The 25420-nt window shown below is 36.5% G+C and overlaps 2 protein-coding genes across 5 annotated transcripts in view; one reads left to right on the top strand and one right to left on the bottom strand.

Annotated features, from left to right (window-relative positions):
- ppp3ccb (protein phosphatase 3, catalytic subunit, gamma isozyme, b) overlaps nucleotides 1–3949 on the top strand; it is a 41845-nt gene extending 37896 nt beyond the window's left edge. For 3 of the 4 annotated variants that reach the window (XM_027174794.2, XM_027174792.2, XM_027174795.2), the window contains one exon: nucleotides 1194–3949. In XM_027174794.2, the coding sequence (XP_027030595.1) occupies nucleotides 1194–1342 (149 nt within the window). In that variant the 3' untranslated portion in view covers nucleotides 1343–3949. The remainder of the gene's footprint in view (nucleotides 1–1193) is intronic. The other variant, XM_027174793.2, reaches the window with a different exon arrangement.
- An 8445-nt stretch (nucleotides 3950–12394) lies between these two features.
- Nucleotides 12395–25091, bottom strand: sfrp1b (secreted frizzled-related protein 1b). Its single transcript, XM_027174726.2, has 4 exons — nucleotides 24591–25091; nucleotides 21525–21735; nucleotides 20084–20164; nucleotides 12395–13019 (listed from the first exon to the last, which is right to left on the bottom strand). The coding sequence occupies exons 1-4, from the start codon at nucleotides 24885–24887 to the stop codon at nucleotides 12694–12696; spliced, it is 915 nt and encodes a 304-aa protein (XP_027030527.1). The 5' UTR covers nucleotides 24888–25091; the 3' UTR covers nucleotides 12395–12693.
- Between the last annotated feature and the right edge of the window lie 329 nt (nucleotides 25092–25420).

Genomic DNA, 25420 nt, shown 5'->3' with positions numbered 1-25420 from the left:
TCGTTTGCAGTGTGTTAACAGTCTTTACATGTAGCTTGTTATCAGTCGTGCTGCTCTCAGGCTCTGGTCAGACCTCAGCCTGTTTTATTGCCATGACGGAAACTATTGCCGTAGTTTTATGGTTAACGTATGAACAACAGCTGCTGAATCCTCCATCTGACAGAGACATATACACGTTTTTATCCACCATGACATCATCACTCTCTCACTGTCTCTCTCTCTCTCTCTCTCATTCTCTCTCTCTCTCATTCTCTCTCTCACTCTCTCTCTCTCTCTCATTCTCTCTCTGTGTTTCTCCCGCTGTGTCTCTCTCACTGTTTCACTCACTGTCTGTCTCTCTCACTGTTTCACTCACTGTCTGTCTCTCTCACTGTCTCTTTCACTGTCTCTCGCTTTCTCTGTCTTTCTCACTGTCTCTGTGTCTCTTGTCTCTCTCGCTGTCCCTGTCTCTCGGTTTCTGTCACTGTCTGTCTGTCTCTCTCTCTCTCTCTCTCTCTCTCTCTCTCTCTGTCTTTCTTGCTGTCTCTCTCACTCTCTCTCTCTCTGTGTCTTTCACTGTATCTCTCACTTTCTCTCACTGTGTCTCTCTTGCTGTCTCTCTCTCTCGCGGTCTCTGCCTGTCTGTCTCTCTCACTGTCTTTTTCACTGTCTCTCTCTCTCTATCTATCTATCTATCTATCTATCTATCTATCTATCTATCTATCTATCTATCTATCTATCTCACCTCACACACGCACACAAGTATAAATTGATGTCCTTTTGAGATATACACTCACCGGCCACTTTACTAGGAACACCAGCTACTAAAACAGGTTAAAACTTGTCTGCTTGTCAGCGCAGCCTCTCAAATGACCCTCCAGCCTGAAGACAGTGTGTGAAATAACCGTTGAAATGAAAACACTTGTAAATGGACTCAGGCTTCTGGACTCAAGAGTGTGTGTCATCAGTCTGTGTTGTGTGTCATGTGGCTGATAATAAGTTTTTCTCTCTCATTAATGTCGAACACGCTAACCTGACCACCACTAATCAAGTAAGTGAAATTGTGTCTGTACTCTTTAATCTTTTAAAGCTTTCTGACTGTATAATGAAGTGCACAGTAATAAGGAGAATTGAGAATAGCTCCACACTGTGGCAGGTTTTCTAGGACCCTGACTGACCTCTCGTCTTTCGCTCTCTCTCTCTCTCTCTTCCAGCTATTCAAGGCTTCAACCCTCAGCACAAGATCCAGAGTTTCGAGGAGGCACGCGGTTTGGACCGGATAAACGAAAGAATGCCTCCGCGAAAGGACTCAACCGCCAACTCCATCAACGCCGACAAGAACGGCACCAACGCACAGGCGTAGTGTCCCGCTCACCCTCTTCATGTCTCGCTCTCATTCTCTCTCCTGCTCTCTCCCGCTTTCTCTCATCTTAAATTCACTCCTGGACCGTTTTGTGAGAAACCGGCACTAACACACAGGCGAACCCCCACTCCAGGTCAATGAAAAACCATCTCTGTCTCTCTCTCTCATTCTCTCTTTCCCTCGTCTTTACTCACTCCATCCAATTTCTCTTGGAGAAAAACGGCACAACACCGTTTAAAAAAAAAAATCATTTTTTTATTTATTTATTGATATATGATAAGAACTTAAGAAAAGTTAAGTATATAATGTTGGGAAAAAAAATCAAGATAAATAAATAAAGGAATAAATAACATTTACAAAGAGTATTCAACGTGCATAAAACACAGTATGTATAAATAGCCTTGGATCGGCGTCATCACAGTTGAAATCCATTTTGTAATTTATTTTTATTTTTTTTTTTTCCTCCTTTTTTTTTTTATTTTTTCTCTGAATTCAGCCAAGACTTAGTTTAGCAAAAACAAATATTGTGCATGCTTGGCAAGATGGCACTCGAATATATTGCTCGGGGTGGGGTAACACACAGACACATTCATACACACATTCACACACACACACACAAAAAAATAGCTTTCATTAGCGAACTGCTTTCTTGCCAGTGATGAAGTGCTCGGTTGACTCAAGTGTTCACACACTGATATGTATCTGTCTAAACTTTAACGTGTTCCTACACTTGAATGTTTTGGATTTGAGCTATTTTTTTAAATTATCATTGTCCGCACGTATCAGGTGTCCCCTGAAACAAAACAACAAAACCCATTGAAGTCTGCACATGAAGACAGTGTGTGGTGGCATGGTTGCAGTATATACCTAAGCTGTACAAGCAGACGTTTCCAAAAAGAAAAGGGTACAAATCTGCACCTTAACCTGTTGCTGCGAGGACGGAAAAAGAGAATTTCAACTTTTATACCTTCAGTGTGTATCTTCTATCTAGCGTTAAATCTCTACCGTAAAAGTTCATTATGCTCCAAAGATGCGTATTAAAAAGGTGAAAAGACAAAGCAACGAGGAAAGGTTCAAGTTTAGCACCATTTTATCAGAGCGTATATCCGAACGTAATATTTTCCTAAATGCAAAGTGTTAAATTTCATCACGTAAATCAGCATATAGTTAGATCAGATTATCGACCTGTTCAGGAATTATTATAAAAGGATTTTTGCGAACAGACATCTGGTTTAGGGTTTAGAACAAAAAAGTGGTGAAATCAGCGTCATGAAATAAAAAAAAATAAGTCTAGCATGCAACATGTGTACATTCACCAAATTTCCAATTATGCCATGTTCTTCCTCCCTTTTTCTTTGCTTTTTTTAAAAAAATACTGTTCTGTTGTTATTATTATTATTATTATTATTATTATTATTAATACAAAGCCAGTTTCACTCCAGTGACACTATAGGACTCATTAAGTGGATTTGTTTTTGTCCTCCATCACTTTTCAGTGCTGCTTGTTAACTTCAGGGACCAATTCCCTAGCTGATCAAACTAAATCCCATTGTTTTCTTTTCTTTTCTTTTCTTTTTAAACTGACCTTTTCATCGATGTCTCTCACTTAGAGATTCTTTAATCGGTTTAATCCGTCGCTTTTCCGCTCTGAGGTGAGACACCATGTCGTGTAACTCCAGTCCCACTGCTGTAGGATTTTGGCCCGTGACTAATTAACGTGTTTTGAGGATTATTAATTGGTAAGGTATGTGGGGCGGGGGGCATATAGCGAGGACAGGGTTGGAGAAAAGTGTGACACAGTCGACGAATGATCTACGGATTAAAGATTCACTCAGTCGTTAAAGTTAGTGTAAGTAAAGGTTATAAAGCAATCGTTACTTCCTTAAAAGTTCATGAATGGCTGAAAGTTCTGCACCAATGAAACCTCAAAACTCTAATCCAAAATCAGAGATCAGTTGTATTATAAGAACCACAGAGCAGTGCATTGTGGGATGCGCTGCAGGCTCACAAGCACTAAAATGATTAAAATCATTAGCATCCAGATTAAAATTCAGGGTTTTTTTTATTTTATTTTATTTGCTTGTTTATTTCCTCCCCCGTTTTTCTCCATATGTTTGTCGATTGTGTAGCCCCTGTTCTCAACAAAATGGGTCCGCAGAATCCAAAGGCTTTTTTTTTTTTCTAGTTCTCTAGTAGTTTATTTTTTTGTTATATTATTTCCCTCCCCTCCTTGTCTGACATAAAGGGGAACTGACTGTGGCGTGGTGTGTGTGACCGTATTTAGGCTTTTTTTTTTCTCTCTCTCTTTGCGCTATTAAGGAGTTGAATGGAGAGATGCTCCGCCTCAGGAGGGCTTCATTTCTGACTTCTGTTATGGTTTTCAAACATATCTTACAGAATGTACAGAAAAATTAATGTCTATTAGGATTTTTATTTCTTAATAGCTGATAAAAGTTTTTTTTTTTTTTTTTTTTTGGTCAAGTACTTGTATTGCAAGGCCTCAACAAATCTGGATTCATGTAGATGTATCACACCATTAGAAGAAAACAAAAAAAAACAAAACAAAAAGAAACTAAAAAGAAATATAAAAAAGTTGGGGAAAAGAAATCGGTTTCTCGGTGTCGTTATTTGTGTGAGCGCGTCAGTGAGCGTGTGAGTGTGTGTGTAAGCACGAGTGTTTGAGTGAGAGAGTGAGCGTATAAGCATGAGCATGTGAGTGTAAGCATGAGAATGTGAGAGAGAGTGTGTAAGCATGAGTGAGTGTGTGAGGGAGAGAGAGTGTAAGCATGAGAATGTGAGTGTGTAAGCATGAGTGAGTGAGTGTGTAAGCATGAGCATGTGAGGGGAGAGTGTGTGTAAGCATGAGCATGTGAGTGCTTGAGAGTGAGAGTAAGCGTGAGCATGTGCGAGAGAGCATGAGTGAGCATCAGATTCTGATCTGATTCATACTGAACAGTGATTTTACCAGAATATTTTGTGTGTAGGGATTCGAAGCGGAACAGTATGCTGCTCCTCAGTACTAGTGTATTAGTGTACAGTATAAAACATGACAATGTTCACCTCTGCAGACTTCAGGTACGATCCTAATTCACTTCACTCCCAAAGGACTTATGAATAATCCCTCTGTCACCCAAAGGACTTCTGATTAATCCCTCTGTCTCCCAAAGGACTTCTGATCAAACCTTCTGTCTCATAGCTTATTTCTTTGTCCTCCCACCTGATCCCCTAGGAAACTAGGGGAAAGATTTGGTTTAAGTGTGAAATTTCTGATATGAAATAAAATGAATAGAAGCTTACAAATATAAGAATTCAGTGCTGACACTAAATTAATATGAGGCATATGCAGAGACGCTGAAATAACAGATCCAAAATGTTAGAACAATTAAAAATAAACTGATATTTTTAATAATAAAAATAAGTCATTTTAAAAGACAAACTCTGGTATATCATTGTTTCAGATGCTGAGTCTGAGAAATTACCAGACTGTAACATGTAATAAGGTTTTTCAACTATTAAAATCAACCTTTTTTACTTCCTGTCTGTAACTGTGTCTTAAATCAATTCGATTCGACTTCACTTGTTCCAGAATTTGTAACAAGCCTTGTCCAGAATCCAAGTCTGATTCTTGAGTCATTTGGGAATCGTTTCTTCTTTTACGGACCACCTGTGAGTCAGTGGTGTTTAGAATTGGTAATTGTGTTACTGGAAGCTTGCATAGTTGCTGCTTTTTTTTTTTTTTTCGCAATTGACAAAATACACCTACTGCAGGAAATGTGGAAGAAATCCACAGTCCAGAGTCATTTGCTTGAGTCCGATACCATCTCAGCTTGGCGTGATGGATTCAAGAGCATTGTCTGATCGTTGCCATCCATTTAGGTTCACTTTGGAATCAGTTTGGGCCACCAAAACATAGTAAAGTTTGAATGTATCTGGAACAATCTGAATCATCTTCTATCACTGTTTAAACTACAACAGTCAACACTGAACTCTGACCCCGGGTTGTGAAAGCTGTCTCAGTATAAAAGTTCCTGTTCGTCATGTTCCTAATGATGTCACTGTCGTGCTACGTTTTCTCCAGGTGTTAATGATGGTTTTTATGGTGCTTCCATGGTACATCTATTGTTTTGGAAATTCGTTTATACTCGTCTACTGATCGATATCTTTCAGCAAGCGAGAGCATGCATGCTCTGTAAGCACGGTTTAGACTGTGGCTTCAGCAGCTGGGTGAAAGCTAGATGTCGTCATGAAGATCCTACAGAACCATCTTTATTTCTGGGTTAATCAGAATCATGTCATTGATAGCAGCTGGGTCATGATTGAATGTGATTGGTTGATTCTTAACACAACCCCACCCCCTGGTTGTTTCCCGTTGAGGGAGAAACAAAAGTTTTATGATGATTTATCTTGGTTTTGTTTTTGGTGTCAGTTGATCAGAGGTGTGTAGACTTTTAATGTCCTTTGTATATAAATCGATCACATTAATATATCTCTTGTAGTAAATAAGACTAAAGCAGCTTAAATTCTGTATTTAATGTACAAATCTCATTTCTATCATACCTTATCTCCTTTCAAATATATAAAATTGTGATGATTAAAGAAAGCCAACAACCAAAAGTAAATATATACGCAGTTGTGAAAGGTGAAAAAATGGCTCTAGGTGATTTCCTGGATTTTCTAAATGGGTCATAAACTGAGATGGGAAGTTCTTTCACAGTCTCATAACTCACAACGATCTCTGTTTAATTCCTGTTTGCCAGAAATATAATCTATCAAGCATCTGCTCATCTTTTATGATCGTATTCTATGAGGACATTTAGAAAGCCGTGCTGCGTTGGAATGCGCCTGTGTTGGAGCTTTTACAATAAATTGTATGACAGCTGTTGTGTGGATATATAATAATAAAAAATAACGATGAAAAATGGCTTAGAATTATCCTCATTTTTAAAATCGATATTCTGATGGTAAAAAGATGTTTTATGTGATTGGCTCTTATATTTGATGCAATAACTAATTTGTTTGTAATAACTAACAATGCAAATTACAGGACAAACAGCATTATGTACAATTTACAATCGAACAATTCAATTAAATTAGATTTGTCTAGCGCATCGTCTCAAAGCAGCTTTATAGAATATAAATATAGTTTTTTTAAAAAAAAGTTTAGTATTATACAAAAGTTCAAGATTAATATTAGACTTATATTTTAATGTGTTTGTATTTATCTCTAATGAACAAGACTGAGGTGACTGTGGTGAGGGAAAAACTCCGAGATGGAAGAAACCTTGAGAGAAACCAGACTCAAAAGTGAACCTCATCCTCATTTGGGTGACACTAGAGGCTGTGATTATAAACTATTATTAACACTGGAGAGTGTTGTAATGAATTATTATAATGTCTTTTCTACAGTCAGGTACAGTCCTACAATTGTGTATTGATTAGAAGGTTGTTGTCCTAAAAGATCACATGGAGTCTGCATCTCACCTTAGAATGGCTGTAATCTACATGAAGTTTAACACGACTGGAGCTGGTCCTTCTCTAGACGTCTCACACGGTTGGCCTCATCTCACTGAAGGTCTGAAATCTTCATGACAAGGAACACAACTGGAGCTGGTACAATCACTGGATTCCTCTGGATGGGTAGAAAAAGAGAACAAGTTGGAGAGGAATTAGCGTAGCTGCTGTTCATAATATTAATTCTGTCAGGACCACTTTGTCACAAGGGAATTAGATGATATGCATACAGTTAGTGTTTGCGGTATGGTTCTGTTCTGGGCAAGAATCCACGTGCCCATCCAAGCGCATGCATGGACAGAGCGGGGAGAGCAGCAACTGGAAAATAGAATAGACCTCCCCTAACAGAACCACTAGCATGCATAGTATTGATAAGCTCACTTACACGTTTTTGGAAAGTAATAAATGAATGGATAGATAGATAATCAAATAATTAGAGAGAGAGGGAGAGAGAGAGAGAAATGTATGTGGAGATTTAAGACAACTGGTACAGCGAACACGGGTTTCGGCGTGGTGGAGTCGAGGTTGGAGGAGGGAGTTTAGATCGCAGCAGCAGCGAAGCGCTGAACGGCTCTATGAATGGGAATTTAAATGGTCGGGTAATACGGATGTCATAACCGGATTGGTGCACGTCGTGGACAGCTGATTAACAGCTGATGCACGCTTGACGACGTGGCCTGCCAGAACTAACGCCATGCTTGATTCAGCTCTAGATAATAATGTGCATACGGCATTGGAGCATACGGTTATGGGACATATTATGTGTATGCCAGGCTAAAGAGATATATCTTTAATCTACATTTACAAGCATTAATAAATATCATCTGACTGGAAAGTGACTCATTAGTAATCTTAAGGCAAATGTTCTTCTGACCAATAAATACTCATCAAATACTTTAATAGGAACACCTGGTCATGGTCAACCAATCATGTGGCAGCAGTTCAATGAGATGACCGAATAGGGAAAAAATGGGATCTCGGTGACTGCCTGTGATGTGCTTGTTGGTTCTAGATGGACTGATTTTATGCGAAGTCTCCAAAGGTTACACAGAATAATGAGAAAAACATGAAACATCCAGTGAGCAGAAGTTCTGTGTGCAGAGACACTGAGTCAATGAATGAGATCAGAGAAGAAATCTGAATCAGACTGATTCCCACCACCTTGCCCCAATAAAAAACAGCCCTAAAGCATGCAACAAATTATTGCAACAAACATATCTTTTGAGATTTGTCTTATCAGACACATTTTGCCACATGGCTTTAGGGTCATTTAGTTGGATGTTTTTGGAGAGAAATGGCTCCTGTCTTCCTACCCTACCCCATCATCTAGTCTGATGAATGTGAGGAATTTGTATCATGAGCATCAATCCATAGAACCTGCCTTGTGTCGACAGTTTGGGCTGGTGGTGGTTAGTGTAGGGAGTGTTGTGTGGCAACATTGGGCCACTTATTACCAGTCAAGTATCATTTGAATGCCATGAACTATAGTTGCTGACCATGTGCATCAATTTATCTCCACAATCTACCCATCTTCTACATTCATCATACAACAAAGTCTCAAACTGGTTTCATTAACATTTTTGGGTATCTTTGAGATGTACCTGAATAGACTGGACGATTCCCATCATTAATGTTCGACTGACAAATCTACAGCAAATATGTGGTGACCATAAACAACATGTACAGTACAACATTTATAGTATTTGGCATTAGACACCTTTATCCAGAGCGACTTACATTTTATTTCATTTTACACAGACTGAGCAATTAAGGGTTAAGGGCCTTGCTCTGGGGCCCAGCAGTGGCAGCTTCTTGGACCTGTGATTCGAGCTAACCGCTAGGCTACCACATTAGAGCGGATCATTTCTAACACTGTGAAATACATGTAATGATTTTTAAGGCAGTTCTTACAGCAAATTGATAATATATATACTTTCTCTATTATCTAATATGTAAAACAGGTTTATTTAGTAGCCGAGTTTTAGAAATTATTTTCTTTTTACCAGCATTTATCAGCTGGCAAAGTCAGTGTTCTGGCATCTTGTGTCTGTTCATATCATGTGGCCATCAATTTTTAGGTTTCTCTAACCATAAGGTCTCCATAACATGTCAATTTTAGATGAATCCAAGAAGAAGCCTTTCATTTCCTCATATATACATTACAGCACAGTGAATTTCTTTCTTCACATATCCCAACTTTAGAGGTTGGGGTCAGAGCGCAGGGTCGGTCATGATACAGCACCCTGGAGCAGTGAGGGTTAAGGTCCTTACTCAGGGGCCCAACAGCGGCAGCTTGTCAGTGCTGAGGCTTGAACCTGGATCAACAACCCAGAGCCTTAACCACTTGAGCCACCATCGGACTTACTGTGGTTTACTGGTCACCATTAGTGGTCGAGGTCCCTCTAGTTTCCGAGTCTCCCTTCCCACACTTTCCCTAGTTTTCCCAAGAATCCTTGTCCTCCTATGTCCAGATGGCCCTGTACTTTTCATGTTGCTAGTGATCTTAGTCTCCATCAGTTGTCCTTCTGAATTCCCCTTTCACCTTAGTCATGTGATCTCTAGTCAGCCAGTTCCATTATTTTCTTTGCATTTTTTCTATCATCAATTGCCACTCAGCTTTTGCTGAGTGATCTTTCTGGTTAATCCTAATTTTGATCATTTTGAAATTCTGAAAACAAGGAGAAGTAAATAAATATTTTTACAGTGGACACATTGTTGAACTTCATTTCTGTCTCTGGCTTCTCTGTGATATGGAAGAATTGATGGACTCTATTTTATGAAAGCTTTCTAGGAGATAAGCAATTGTGTGTGTTTATAGGGTTTGGTTTGTACGTATTTTATTGTATTTTTTTTCCCTGCTGCCTCTTCTTCCTTTAAGCACTTTCTCTTTTTCTTTCCTCTTCTCTCAACAGCTGTAACTAATGATCATTCCATTCACTTTGGCATTCATGCTTTTTTCCTCCCAGCCACAGATTCACTGCTGCCTGAACTTTGCATGCTAAATGAAGATATACTGGATAAGCAATGGCTTCCTTGCTTTTAGATTTCTACTCGTATGAATTCTGTTATGTTTCACTGACTTGCATGTATTTTGCTTATACATCTAAGCAGTTGAGTGTTAAGGGCCTGACAGTGGTAGCTTGGCAGTGCTGGGGTTTGATCAGCAGTCCATCATCTTAACCACCCATGTACTTTTGAGGTTTTATTTACGATTTGAAGTATTATGTATGAGAAATTCAAGTTTCAAGTGACCATTTAAAATCCAGTTTCTGATTGGTCTGAAGGTGTTGTATAATTTTTCATAACTATGACAGCAGTTCTGGCTCCCAGATTTATATTAAATTGCTTCTTCCATTACATAATAACAGCTTACATATGGACACAAAATTCATTGTTGATTGCTGTTGTTTTCATGGAAGAAGTTTCCAGTTCCAGAGTTTTGGTATGTTCACATTTTCACACTTTTTCTAATTAGTGAAAGAAATAAGTGTACATTTATTTGTGACACATTGCACAGTATATGCAACTAAAAACAGATTGATAAGTATGTACATTTTTTTAAGTACAAATTGTTAGTGTTGGCAAATTGACGGACACGAGTTAGCTTAAAATAGTCCACTCTGGGGAGGTAAAGATAACTATAGTCAGATCACATAATTGCTGATTATTCTCCTATAGCAACATGCCTGCAAATAAGTCCATTGTGTTTCCTTTTATATGTCCTGTCACTGTCAGGTGGCAAAATGTATGGCTTTTTATTAGAGCAGAACATGATAATTAACACCGTTTGTAAAATATGACACAAGGCTTTATGAAAGGAAAAGGTTTATTTCAAAGTTTCATTAAATCAGAGTTATCATGAAAAATAAAAACAGGTGCAATTCAAGCACACAAAGCCGACGTCTAGGCGTCTGTGCAAACTTCCCGTCTTTCAATAAGTGACTAACATTTGATCGGTTTTTATTTTGCGTCTGTGCTGAATTTAAAAAAAAAAAGAAAAGAAATTTTAATGGAATACATGTTTAGTGCACAGAAATACTGTTCAAAGTAATATCCCTTCAACAGCTTTCAGAGGTTTTATCTGTGAAGCACAAACAGCCGGTTCAAATGCTGCCTGTGTTGAGAATCTCCTCCCAAATGGAACACGCGACAAACTCCATGTGAATATTTCCATAAAATGAAGAAGCAGTGTAATAGTAATATATGAGAGTACACAGAAGGTCCTATGTGTAATACAGCAAATACAGAACTGAACGAATACATGAATGAACGCTTATATTTTATAGATAAAAAGAAGTAGAATACAAATCCAACAATGAATTTTTTTTTCTCATTTCTTATCAAAATCTTAAAAAATCAGGGATTATATATATGCAAATAAAAGTATTAATATTGAATATACATATATATAATATTTTTTATGTAACATATGTAGTCATATACTAGTAATAATGGTTAATTTTGTTCATTACTAAGATGAAGAAAGACTTATTCCTGGATTAGTGCTGGGTGATATGATGGATATGATGGATATGATGATAGATATGGAAATTGTTACACTTTTCTGAGATATCACAGGTATCACAGTCACATTTAACTGTTTGTAAATGAAAATATTAAAAAAAAAAAAATTACAAATTCTTCGTGCAGCTTTTCTACCTTTCAGATTCAGTTTTTCACAGGTCTGTATTTTGCAAGGTATATACTGTATTCTGATCTATCTTGTGTATCCTAGAATACATTATGTAAGTATAATAATATGATCATTTTGTCATATCTTTCAACCTCCTTGTGGATTTTACGACATTGTTATCCGTTTTAAAAACCAGAGCCCGTATTCATGAAATTCCTTAGTGCAAAGAGATTCTGAGAAGTTTCATCTTAAACTTAAAGAGAAGATCCTACTAATGGATTTAAAGGATTTATTCATAAAAGAATCTTAACTCTTAAAAGAGCTTAAAAAGTGTTAGGAGTAGTGAGAAGGATTTTTAAGAGGCTTAAGAGTTTCTTTATCAGAGGAGAAAATGGCTGAAAGGTGAAGAGGGAGAAGAGATGTACTGTATATATATATATATATATATATATATATATATATATATATATATATATATATATATATATATATATATATATATATATATATATATATACATACAGTACATCTCTTCTCCGGCTGAAAGGTGAAGAGGGAGAAGAGATGTACTGTATATATATATATATATATATATATATATATATATATATATATATATATATATATATATATTATGCCTCTATAGCATTTGAGATACACTAACATCTCCGAAACAGAGCCGAAATGCCATAGCGGCAGGAATGTCTCTATGACATTTCTGTGCTGTGTTAGAGTTGTTTACATTTACATGTACATTACATTTATTACATTTATAACATACAGATGTTAGTGCATCTTTAATATGATCAGTCACGAAAGTAATCCCTACACGTTATAAACTCAAATATCTTGATAGAGACAAAGTGAAGGCTTATAATAGACCAGATTTTAAAAGCACTCCAATTTTCTTTTTATTGGACAACCAATCACAGTCTTCAAAACAATGTTTCACCTAGTAACAGGGTAAAGCCCCGCCTCCTCTGTAAAATAAAAGTTGTTGTATTTTCCTTTGCTCAGAGTTGCTCTGAGATTGGTCCTGAATCACTCTTAAGATAAGATTCCTTTTTTTTTGATCAATTAGGAGCTCTCTCAGATCATTCTTAGAGTCTTTATGAGTACGGGCCCTGGTCTGATTGAGCCCCAAAATTACTAAAGCGTGTACACTACAGGATCGTTATTACGTGGGTCACTGTTTTGTTGGGTTGAATTATTTAAAAATTGGATCGAGGGCAGAACATTTGTGAGTTTTGATTTGCTTCAGAAGTTTCTGGAACTCTGAGTGCTCTTCGTCCCACTTGTGGATGCCAGTCAGCAAGTAGCGTTCTTCCACTTTGCGTACCATGATTAGATAATGATCCTTTTTATTGTCCAGTTGTTCACAGGGACAGAGAGCTCCGTTCTTTAGGTACAACACCAGCTTCTTAGTATCCAACTTGCTCAGATTTTTATTCCACACTGTTTTCTTCTTCTTCTGGAGAATCACCTTCTTATCCATATCCTCTGTTTTTGTTTTCTTTACTTTTGCTTTGATAGCTAGGATTGAAAGAAGGGGGAGACAGACAATGATGTTAGACACAGACAATGATGCAACCTTTGAAATATTTTGTACAAATCATTAATAGATGATATATAGACTAGTGATGTTGACAGGACAGGCGAAGGATTATTATGCTACAGAGTTCTCACACACACACACACACACACACACACACACACACACACACACACACACACACACACACACACACACACACACACACACACACACAGACACACACACATACACATACACATACACACACACATACACATACATACATACATACATACATACATACATACATACATACATACATACATACATACATACATACATACATACTGTGAGGGACTCCTTACTGCTCCTATAACATTCCTTATTATAACTCATTTTTCGGTTTTGTTCAGGTCACAAAACACTATAAAATGCATCAGATCTGTTTGAAAATCAGATTTTAAGGCTGAGCTGCTTTTGTAGCTGTTATAAAATCCCTGATTTTAAACCAACAAAACTGGCGCATTAAAGGCATTTGTTCTGTCCATAAAAACTCCCTGATATTTGTCAGGTTCTCACCATGTTTAAGAACTCCCTAACCCATGATATATAATTACTGTAACACTTAGTACAGTAACACACACACACACACACACACACACACACACACACACACACACACACACACACACACACACACACACACACACACACACACACACACATTATTGCTTCATTTTACTTTTTACTAAAAAAATAGCAATAGTAGAAAGTTTGTTCGATGAAACTTCATGTACTCTGCTCACTTTCTTTAATAAACATGAAACATCATTTGAACAAAACCCATTTCTGTTACAGATGTGATAATAAATTCATCTTTAGTTCAGCGGGAACAAGAAAAAACTGTGTTTTTATAGTAATGGCTGGGAGTTTGTTCTACTTTGTTTCTTATTTCAGTCAGGATTATTTATATTTCACAGAAACAGATTGATTAAATGTTTAAAAGAAATTGTTAGTTATAGTGCTATAAAAGACACACTGGGCAGTGGGACAAAGCACTGCTGAGTGGAGGCAGAATCATGCAGAACCAAACACACCGAAGTAAACACCGTGCCAGATTTGATTGGTTCTGTCTGAATAGCATGACTCACAGCTGTAAAAACAAAGCCATATTTTTTATTTATAAAGAATAATAATAAATAATAATAAGCTAAAATCCTGAGGCTAATAAAAGTGTCTTCTAGGGAAACATTTAATAATTTAAATGTACAACATTGTGTTCCTGAGTTGTTTTTATTTATTTATTTATTTATTTATTTATTGTTTTTTATCTTAGGTTTTAAGCATTTAATCAGTAATGACTACTAGGCTTGCCATGGGTCAGTCTCATGCTTTAAAAACCATAAAATGTTGAGACATTATCAATATATACTTCCATGACAACCAGCAGCACTTGTAGAGGATCGCTTTGTCACACAAACCATAAAGTTATTAATAAACAGACTAAAATAAATCTTGTTTTTCAACAAAGACAAATCTATCGTTGTTGATAGCATTTGTTTGTTTGACATTTACAGAAGGAGTCTCCAGTGTCAAGTGACACTAGCATTTATAGCATTACTGATCAAGTCAATCAAGAGGCTTTTGTCATTTTAAACCCTATAGAGTATAGCTGAAACAGTACATAGTGAAATGAGACAACGTTTCTCCAGGACGATGGTGAAACATAAAACAACACAGAGCTAAAGACTGAAAGTAAGTTGTCCTAGCCACCTAGTGCATCGTATGTACAGTATACTAGTGTAAACAGTGCAAGACAAAACACAATACAAAATGCTGCAGGACTAATACTGTACACAAAATAGCGCTGACCCGTGTGCATTCTGTATATTGTATATTGTGCAAAAATAGAGGATTCTGAACAAAGAGGGTTCGAGTAAACATATATACACTTGTGTAATAACAGCAATAGTTAGTGTCAATAGTTGGATGAGGTATTGAAATGTAGTGTTTACAACAGCAGTTGAGTGAGTGTGCAAAAACTGGATCACTCAATACGTTCCTGTATAACTACATTTTCATTATTTGGCAGATAGGTTTATATAGAGGTTAAGGGTCTAACTCAGGGGCCGAGCAGTGGCAGCTTGGTGGACCCAGGATTCAAACTCATAACCTTCCAATCAGTAGTCCAACACCTTTACCACTAGGCTATCGGAATCCCACAACAGCAACATGGTCTGTTTTTCCTTATATAACATACCTTTTTTTTTTACACAAAACATGTATTTCAAAGCTTGTTTCAAAATGATTACTTCTCATCTTGTCAAGTCTAACAAGTTTGGTATAGAATTTTGGTCCACTAACTTTAATCTACTTTATATTCTTGATATTTGTGTGTGTGGAGCACAAATTTTCAGAAACTCAACTTTTTGCGATAGATAATCGTCACGTTCGGCTTTATTTCAATACGCAATCATATAAATGTTAGGCCGTATGCTCGCACTCACAGAACATCATATGGGCATTAAAGCAATCCTTAAAATGTTGTTTTAGAAACGATTCCTTAAAATGTGAAGTAAAAACAAATTTGTCAAAAATTATAGCATTCGAGTTGCATTCGAAACGTTGTTGCCATTAGCAACCGTAATCGAGCTTCCTGATAGCGATAACATCTCAGTCTATATTATAGAAACTGTTCCTTAGTTACTGGAAGTGTTCTGGTCTTGGTAAACGAAAATCTTCCATTTCTGGTTTAAATCAGATAATCCGCAGTGCATGTCACCGTGACGGTGTTGTTTTGCAAGAACTCTTAATCGATTCAAGGAATAAAGGAGGGAACCTCGGCCACTCGGGTCGTGTTTACTAAATCCGTTGAAAAAATTGCAGATCCAAAAACAAACATTACTGCCACACAATCTCGTGTGTTTATTCTTCCTATACTCACACACACAAACACACACACAAGCCGTCGTGCCAGTGGGCCGAGTTTCCCAATGTCTTTTAAAACAGTTTTATAAGAAAAGGCAAAATTATTACCATGAACAAAACTGAAAGGACCGTTAAGTCTATTGAGGCCATTTGATGACACTGTGCAAATTTATAAAAAGTCACACTATATTCCTGTCATCAGTCATTATATTACTTTCAGATACTAAACTTTTTTTATATGTTGTTTGTTATATACCCTGAAGTTGGTTATTTTACAACAACAGCACATCTACGTTTTTAACAAACATTTCAATAAGCTTTCTAATGAAGTTAATAAGACAAAAATCTTAAATCTTACAAAAACACTAATATTATAAAAAATATATATATATATATAAAATCGATAATATATAATAATATGTAATACTAATATGTATTTGTATAAAACAAGGCCCTGTTCAGACAAAGTTTGTTAGAGACTTGAGGGCAATTCCGTGCAATCTTAGCAAGAAAAAAAAAAAAACAACAAATTGTTGAGCTGTATTTGTTTTTTCATGTCCTTCATATGGTTCGGCGAGACTGGAGTAAAGCTTGGGGGGATTTTTTTCTGTATCTTTTTAAATTCCTAGTTAAAAGTTTTTACAGCAATGTCCTTCCAGTATGTCACGGACTGCTTTAAACATTAGATCTGTAACACGAAAATGTCCATAATTCTGAGGTTTAATGGATAACCAAAAGCATGTTATTTTTAAATAAATTCATTGATTTTTTTTTTATTTATTGATTTCTATGTACAAAAAAATCACTGTCAACTTTTTTGTCAAGTCCATACCTCATATAAAGTGATCTATATCTGTCATGGATGAAGGAATAAAACACAACATAGAGTCTGATATATAATCAAATAAGCAATGACATGGTTGTGTGATGCAGTCTGGTAACGCTGAGTACTGGTACAAACCCAAAGTTGATTGTTTTTTTATAACAGCTTGTTCTGAAGTGTTTTATAGAACAGCAGTTTTGCTCAAACTAACAGTTAATGTTGTTGGATCTTCAGGAAACAAGTTATTTCCTGCTTCATTATACAGCTCTAAGCAGTTCTTCCCTTTTCCAGACACTCTTCGTTCTTTCATGAGAGAATTTACAACCCAATATGGAGCATGATGTGTTACCGAGAAACAGGACACTGGAGCCCTGACTCTGGAGAATTAGTTGTTTATATGGAAAAACAATACATTAGAACATGCAGATTAAATCAGACATAATCCTTTAAGTCTATTTTATTGATTTCTATGTATAAAATAAGCAGTCAACTTTCTGTCAAGTCCATAACTCTTATAAAGTGATCCAAATCTGTCATGGATGAAGGAATAAAAGACAACGTGGAGTCTGATAATATAAGCAAATAAGCAATGACATGGTGGTGTGATGCAGTAAAATCCACTGATCCAAAGATCGCTCCTAACTGCAACCGCTCTGGAGAAAGAAGCAACTGCTTAAAGCTTTATAATGAAACGAAACAGGATATAACTTGTTTCCTGAAGATCCAACAACATTATCTGTTAGTTTGGGCAAACTGCAGTTCTATCAATCATTTCAAAACACGCTGTTATAAGAAAATAATCAGGTTTGTACCAGTACTTATCGTTACCAGACTGCATCACACCACCATGTCATTGCTTTGATTTGATTATATATCAGACTCTATGGTGTGTTTTATGCCTTTGTTTATAATATGAATTAGGTGTTTCTATAGAAACAATAATGCTTAGAACATGATTATTATAATCCTTGCAGCCTAAACTGATTGGACACCTTCTGGCCAATCAGAATCAAGATTTCAACAAAAGAGCGGTATAACCATGAATATGGGATAAGTCTTTTTTTCCCAAAAGGTCACATGATAAACCTACTGGTGCAAATGTTGTGCAACCAAAGAAATGTTATTAGTCTGCTTTACAGTTACATTGCCAAATGTCTTTGTCATGTCCTACTCCAGACTAGAGCTTCATATGTAACTAAGGGCTTTAAGAATTTGGAGTTTTTCATAAGAATTTGTTTCTGCTCTCTGTGATGGGCCAAGTTCTTGTTCATAAACAGCTAATATCTGGTTTTATCTTCATCCACTTAAATTCTGTGTGAGGTTATCAACAAAGGGAAAAACACATGTCTCTTACTGAGAGGCAAAAGAATTCTGTCTCATTTTAGATCAGAATCATGACAAGAAAATAATTTGTTTGCTTAAACTGATTGAAAATATCCTATAAGTCGATTTACATTCGGCTGGCAGACTGAAACACCTGAGAAACAGACCGAGTACCTAGAACCTAGAACGTTAATTATGGTAGAAAATCGTATCTGAAACTGAATTCTATCTGGATTTCCTGTTCACACGACATTCACTTCACTTTCCAAATTATGATGATGTACACTAAAGTGCACTGAAATATAATTCAGCATCAACAGAAGGTTATCCATGAGACCAAAAATTATACTCATTCTTTATACCTGAAGAAGCAGCTCTTGGCACTGGACTCAAGACTTTATTTGATTCCTGGCTGTAGTTTCTCTATGTTTTTATATTTTATAAATCCCTGTGGATTACACAGTGTTTCAAAACCTGACATCATTTAGCAGCATGTATCCAGATTCAAACCAGATTTCAGACTTTTGTTTTTCCTGGCCTTAAAATTCCAGTTGTTTATATATATATATATATATATATATATATATATATATATATATATATATATATATATATATATTATCTACTCCAAAAAATGTTCCACATTAAATGATTCCTGTTTTTTTGGATTATAATTTATTTTTTATAATTAAAAATATTAAAAATGAACAGTGCTGCCTCGGAAATAATCCGAAAGCATAATATTTAAATATCGTCATAATATTTAATCTAAAAATACAGCAGTTAAACTTAAACGTATTCAGAGAAGGCAACGTAAATTTCAAAGTGAGGTCGACAGAGTTACTGTGAGTTACTGTGCAGCCAATTCAGATTAATCATGTTCTCTGTGAATTTCATGCTACTGAGGTTGCCAGTTATTTTTCTTGTGCCAGGGACGTTTTTTTAAGAAGCATTTAAGTACTAAAAAATTGGACAGAATCACCTTTTTTCTTTTCCGATACTGATAGTGACACAGAGACTTAGCTAAAATCAAAAACTAATATTGTTTTCATTCTAAACTAAAAAAAATCACAATGTAGACCAAACGGCAGATTTCACTCAAAAATCACTTACATTGGAAATATAATTACGTGTAATTAAAAAAGTAAAATAAATCAGTCCTTACAGAAAATACAATCAAGTCTCTTTATACTGTATGTTATATACAGTATAACTGTAAAATGTGAAAATAAAAACTTTTACAAGTAAAAATTCAGTTTGTTGTATAACAGGATCCAATTTATTAGATTTTTCTCTGAGATGTCATTTTTCTTTTTTTCTGGTATTCAACTGATACTGTTCCAGGGTATTTAAACCATCCCTAACATCTATTCCTTTACATGCAGGAAGCTTTTAGGTAGAAATACAGGCTATTCAGTCAAACATCTACACTATGTCGACACAACAGTATTTATTATTTATAAATTCATTCATTCATTTTCTACCGCTTATCCAAACTAATCTCGGGTCACGGGTAGCCTGTGTGCATCTCAGGCGTCATCGGGCATCAAGGCAGGATACACCCTGGACGGAGTGCCAACCCATCGCAGGGCACACACACACTCTTATTCACTCACACACTCACACACCACGGACAATTTTCCAGAGATGCCAATCAAGCTACCATACATATCTTTGGACCAGGGGAGGAAACCGGAGTACCCGGAGGAAACCCCCGAGGCACGGGGAGAACATGCAAACTCCACACACACAAGGCAGAGGTGGGAATCGAACCCCCAACCGTGGAGGTGTGAGGCAAACGTACTAACCACTAAGCCACCGTGCCCCCTACTCACTATTATTATTATTTTTAGTATTTACAATTTATAAATTCACTAACGAATACCATAGATTATAAAACATCAATCAAAAAAGAATTGACAAATATAGAAATAAACGAGAAAGAAAGTAAACGAGTTATGAAGGTATGTGGTATATAAAGTGACTTACCGAACTCACTGGCGCACATGTTCTCCAGAATGAAATCTGTGTTCATCCCGATGTCACATTGTGGACATGCAGCTACTGGTTCTGTACGGTCAGAAAGAAGCACACTTAAATAAATAAGATTCCACCTCAGGGCTGTCTTCATGTTTTCACAGCTGCATGTATCATGCTTTCATTTTTAATCAGACTAAAATCCCTCCAGAAGCACACACTGCAATGCTGCTCCAAATTTGGCCAAAATAAATGTCCTTGAGAAAAAGGTGTCCATTTGCTGACTTTTGTGAGGTTACATTGAGACTATACACTACATAGAGCTGTGATGGATTATTCTACACACCGTGTATGGCTACAGACTGTATTGTACATGCTCTGTGAGGCACATAGAATGTTATACACACTAAACTAAAAGTTTTGTGCAGAAGAATAAACCCACTGTAAGGCAAAGCAGAGAACTATTCACACTAACCGTCTGTGTAAAGCACTATACACGCTACAAGATTAATGTATTTAGACTCTGATAAACACTCTTAAATAATTTACATAAAAGTTTATACACACTACATACATCATCATTCAAAATATATACAGTTCCATAGAGAATCATACAACCTGTCTAGTTGAGTATTATACTGTTTATAACGCTTCATAGACGTTTATACACAGTATATAAGGCTTTGTTGAGTTTTATATACACTCTTCAGAGCTGCATCAAATATTATAAACACTACATAAGGTTACACAGAATGTTACGATACTCGTTATAGAGTATGGTATACAGTACACTCTGTGAGGCTACATAGACGATTCGGCACACTATATAAGTGTGTGTAGAATATTGTACACAGTATATGGCTCATAGAGTATTATGCACACGCTATAAAGCTATGCAGATTATTATGCACTATAAAGCTACATATAGATTTATCCGCAGTATATAAGGATGGTGTTGGAGCTATGTTGAGTTTCCTATATACTTTAGAAAGCCGCATCAAATATTATAAACACTACATGAGGTTACGCAGAATATTGTAGACTCTATAAGGCTACATAGAGAACTATTCACACTCTCCACTTATAAGCTGTGTTTAAGATAATACAACAGGCTATAAGGCTAAATAGACTATTATACATGGTATATAAGGCTACAGAGTATTATACCTACTGTATAAGCCTACAGTATGTAGAAGATAATACACACTATACAAGGCTATGCGAGGTATTATACACACGATATTAAAGCTACATAAAATAACGTACATACTATATAACTGGTATAAACACTTATGTGTAATTGCTGGGAAATTATCATTTTTAGGGTTGGGCCACATCATACCACTCGGTCACTGAATATTTTCCTGTAACAGCATGCCCTGGCATGTTCGATTCTTCACAAATAAGACTACATAGGATGTTGTGTACAATGTTATACATATAATATACACACCGGGCACATCAGGATTGTGTGTCAGATTGCCATTGATGCACATGTCGTTTTCTTCGTGTGGAAACCTGTCACATTTGAACATTTCTGGCCAGAGGAAGCCAAAGGACTCCATGATGGGGCTGCAGGCGTCACGCACAGACTCACAGAGCTGCTGGCAAGGATAAACCGGTTTCTCCAAACACACCGACGCAAAAAGTGAGCACAAGAAAACCTGCGTACAGTTGGCATATTGTATGAGATACACTGGTCTATACCGGTTTGTATAAGTATTTAATCCTCCCACCACCACCACCACCCCTCACGAATGTATGATAAAATCTGGAATTCAAGTGAATACAAAAGATATTTTATATCCTACACAAATTGCCTATAATGTTCTAACTGGGGAGAATCTATTGTGATTGCATACGTATTCACACCCTTTCATGTGAAAATGATGTAGTGCAACCAACTGCCACCTAGAAAGCACATTAATAGTTCACATGACCTCAGTATCAATACACCTGTTTCTGGAAAGTTAGAGAACATAACTAAAGAAATGCAATCATGAAAACCAGGCAGCTATCAGAGCATGGAAAGCTGTAATACTTATGTTTTTCTTTTATGGCATTTGGCAGACATTCTTATCCAATAGGACATACTTTTTTAATCTAATTTTATACAACTGAGGAATTGAGGGTTAAGTGCCTTGCTCAAGGGCCAAGCAACAACAGCTTTGTGGACCTGGGTTTCAAACTTATAACTTTCTGATCAGAAGTCCAGCACCTTAACCACTAGGCTACCAAACCCCCCCCCCCCCCCCATTTTTGTTTAACACGTGGAACAGAGACTTTATTTTGTTAATTTACAAGCACATCACTACTGCTCCATTTGTAAATGCAATGCGATTCATACAATATCGCTGGACATATTTTTTCAAGGAATCCCATGTTGTGCCAGGTAAGTAAAAAAAATGAGACAGGAAGGTACTTTTTCAATATATTCCCTTACCCTGGACGCCTATGCATTTTGCCAAAGTGTTAAACAGACATTTCATATAACAAATAACACCACACGCAATCAGTAAATGTTTAAGAAACAAGGTCAATATCAAATATATTTTAGTCTTTTTTTAAGCATGTGTGTCATATGATTCGTCGTTAATCATCTGTTATGGAGAAACCATAACGGCAGCAGATGTCAATAACGTGTTCTGTAATTACACTCAGTAAAATGCAAATATAAACTCATAGTAATCTTTATGTGCTGTTTAACAAACTTTAGTCTCTCAGCACACTGGGGTAGTTTCTTTAATAACTATATGAGTCAGTCCTGCTCTCTGTCATGCTCTGTAACGTGTGATGGTTTTAATACTTTCCTCTATACTGTATAAGTGACACAGTGATGTTTTCAGCGTTTAGAAACTTTCTAGAACGTTCCTGCTGTTCAGTTTGATGGGTTAGTATTTGTGAAATCCTTCACTATGATATATATATATAGTATCATAGTGTATATATGAAGGAGCGATACAGACGGTCTTTTCTCCCTGCTGCTATTAGACTTTACAATCAAAGCTGCTCCCAGTGAACCAGTCTCCATAATACACACTGCTATTACAGTTTAACTGTAATAATAACAATAACAAAGTATTTTTAACAACATGTGCAATAACAGAAATTTTGAAAAACGTGCAATATTACGTGTGCAATATGTCTGTTGGCGTAACTACTACTCATGGTCTCTTTTTTCCTTCTTTGTATTTATACATTGTGTTGTGTATATACTGTATACTATATTATGTCTTTATTCTTTTATATATTTGCATTTCTTTCTCTTTGCTGTTGTAACAGAGAAATTTCCCCATGTGGGACGAATAAAGATATATCTTATATATATATAAACTATCCTTTAAGAAAATATGCTACGACTTATAATCTCAAATAATTTAAATGTGCATGATGCTATTGATTATTTTGCTCTAATTGTAAAGTAAATATAACAGCACACGTAGTAATGACTATTGGCTGAACTGAACAAATCAGAGGTGATTAAAAGGGTCTGTGCATCATTTCGAGTAAAGCAGAAGTGCAGCGTTTTGTTTTTTTTGTTGTTGTTGTTTTTGTTGAACTGAAACAGATTATTTGAATCACTCGAGAGATTTGAGGTTTAAACTCCAGAGTGGTTAATTTTACAATATGGAGACTATTGAGGCTAAAATATCTTGTTACAAAATACAGCAGAGTTTTAAATGTACTGATAAATTCTATTAGTTTATTACAGGGAATAAAAAAATTGACGAAGGGCTCATTTTTAATATTTAATAGAAGAAACTTTTTTATACATATATAAAACCGTGGGATTAACATATTGTATATATTGTTTTGTACATTCAAAAAGAACTCAGATGACTTCAGGTATATTGGGACAGTTATTTCTATTTTTAATACTTAACGAGTGCATACTGAATTAATAAAAAACACTGGCTATGAATTTGGGAATCAGTGAAGATTTTTTGAAACCTTGTCAGTGTTATTGATTTTACTGATGTCCACCGTCTCAATATAGAGCCAGTTTTACTCAATGTCATGTGTTTGTACAGTATTAAAATACACTGAGGATGAATTTCAAATATGCTCCAGATAAATAAAATGGTTGTTTCTTTGGAACAATAATTAACCATTTTTTTCATGTGCATGGTCAACATTTTGAGGATTTCTCTAATGCACCCTGTTTTGATGTACAGATTTTATTTTTTACTATTAAAATGACTACAAATCACTACATGAAAGTGTCCCAGTATTCCCTAATTCACCCTATAGACATGTTTTATACTACAATTTTAATGATCTTACACGTTAACTATTGGATGCATGTTAACTATTGGCTGCATACGGAACACAACTCTAAGGTATTCCCTAATTCACCCTATAGACATGTTTTATACTACAATTTTAATGATCTTACATGTTAACTATTGGATGCATGTTAACTATTGGATGCATGTTAACTATTGGCTGCATACGGAACACAACTCTAAGGAGTCTAATGTTAATAAAGAAGTGTTTTGTCAGCACATTATAGATATACCTGCGTGCCCGGGTGACACCTCCTGTGCACGAGCGGCACCCAGCTGCTCGCCTGCTGCTTCACCTCCGCCACGCTGTCGTGCTCCAGCAGGTTGGGCAGCAGCATTCGCGGGTATCCGATGCCGTGGCACAGTCGCAGGTCCTCGGGGATTTCTATACATCGACTCTGTTCGTAGGCGCGCGTGTTCCAGACGTACTCGTAATCGGTAGAAAAGGCGGTCGAATGCACGCGGCTGAGGAGCGCGAGCGATGCCATTAAAAACATCTCCTTCATGGCACGAGCGTGAAGAGTCTGCATGCTGTAACAGATGGAAGGTGTCTCTAATTATACCTTACAGTCATGAAGAAGATAACGCCTTTGCTTCTGTTCTCTTTTTCTCCCTTTGATCTAACCTGCAACCTCCAGATTGAGCTGCACGAAGACAAATGCACCAGGAGACAAAAAGGAAGAAAGAAAAGGCAGAGTTTCTCTTCACACTCGCACACACAGAGTTGCTCAATCACTCTGACAATTTGCCCAAACTTATTTCTCTCTCTCTTTTGAAGTTAGAGTTAATTAAGATACATAAATCCGATGACACAAATAAAGTGTGTTGACAAGACAGAGCAAGAACCTTAAAGGATTTGTAGTTATTCTTTCTGGAACTTGTCTGCTCACCTTAATGTTCTCATAGTTCAGTGTTCTCTCATCTCAGTGTTCTCTCATCTCAGTGTTCTCTCATCTCAGTGTTCTCATAGTTCAGTGTTCTCTCATCTCAGTGTTCTCTCATCTCAGTGTTCTCTCATCTCAGTGTTCTCTCATCTCAGTGTTCTCATAGTTCAGTGTTCTCT

Source organism: Tachysurus fulvidraco, chromosome 20 (assembly GCF_022655615.1).
Source record: "Tachysurus fulvidraco isolate hzauxx_2018 chromosome 20, HZAU_PFXX_2.0, whole genome shotgun sequence".
Taxonomy (NCBI): Eukaryota; Metazoa; Chordata; class Actinopteri; order Siluriformes; family Bagridae; genus Tachysurus; species Tachysurus fulvidraco.
This window is presented reverse-complemented; position numbering and strand designations above follow the sequence as displayed.

Bases quoted from the DNA above. Each gene is read 5' to 3' on its own strand.
- sfrp1b (XM_027174726.2), bottom strand. From the start codon at position 24,887: ATGCAGACTCTTCACGCTCGTGCCATGAAGGAGATGTTTTTAATGGCA. The intron at 21,736-24,590 runs GTATATCTATAA...AACTGTACGCAG, and splicing joins GGTGTCACCCGGGCACGCAG to GTTTTCTTGTGCTCACTTTT. The intron at 13,020-20,083 runs GTAAGTCACTTT...TTTCAATCCTAG, and splicing joins CATGTGCGCCAGTGAGTTCG to CTATCAAAGCAAAAGTAAAG.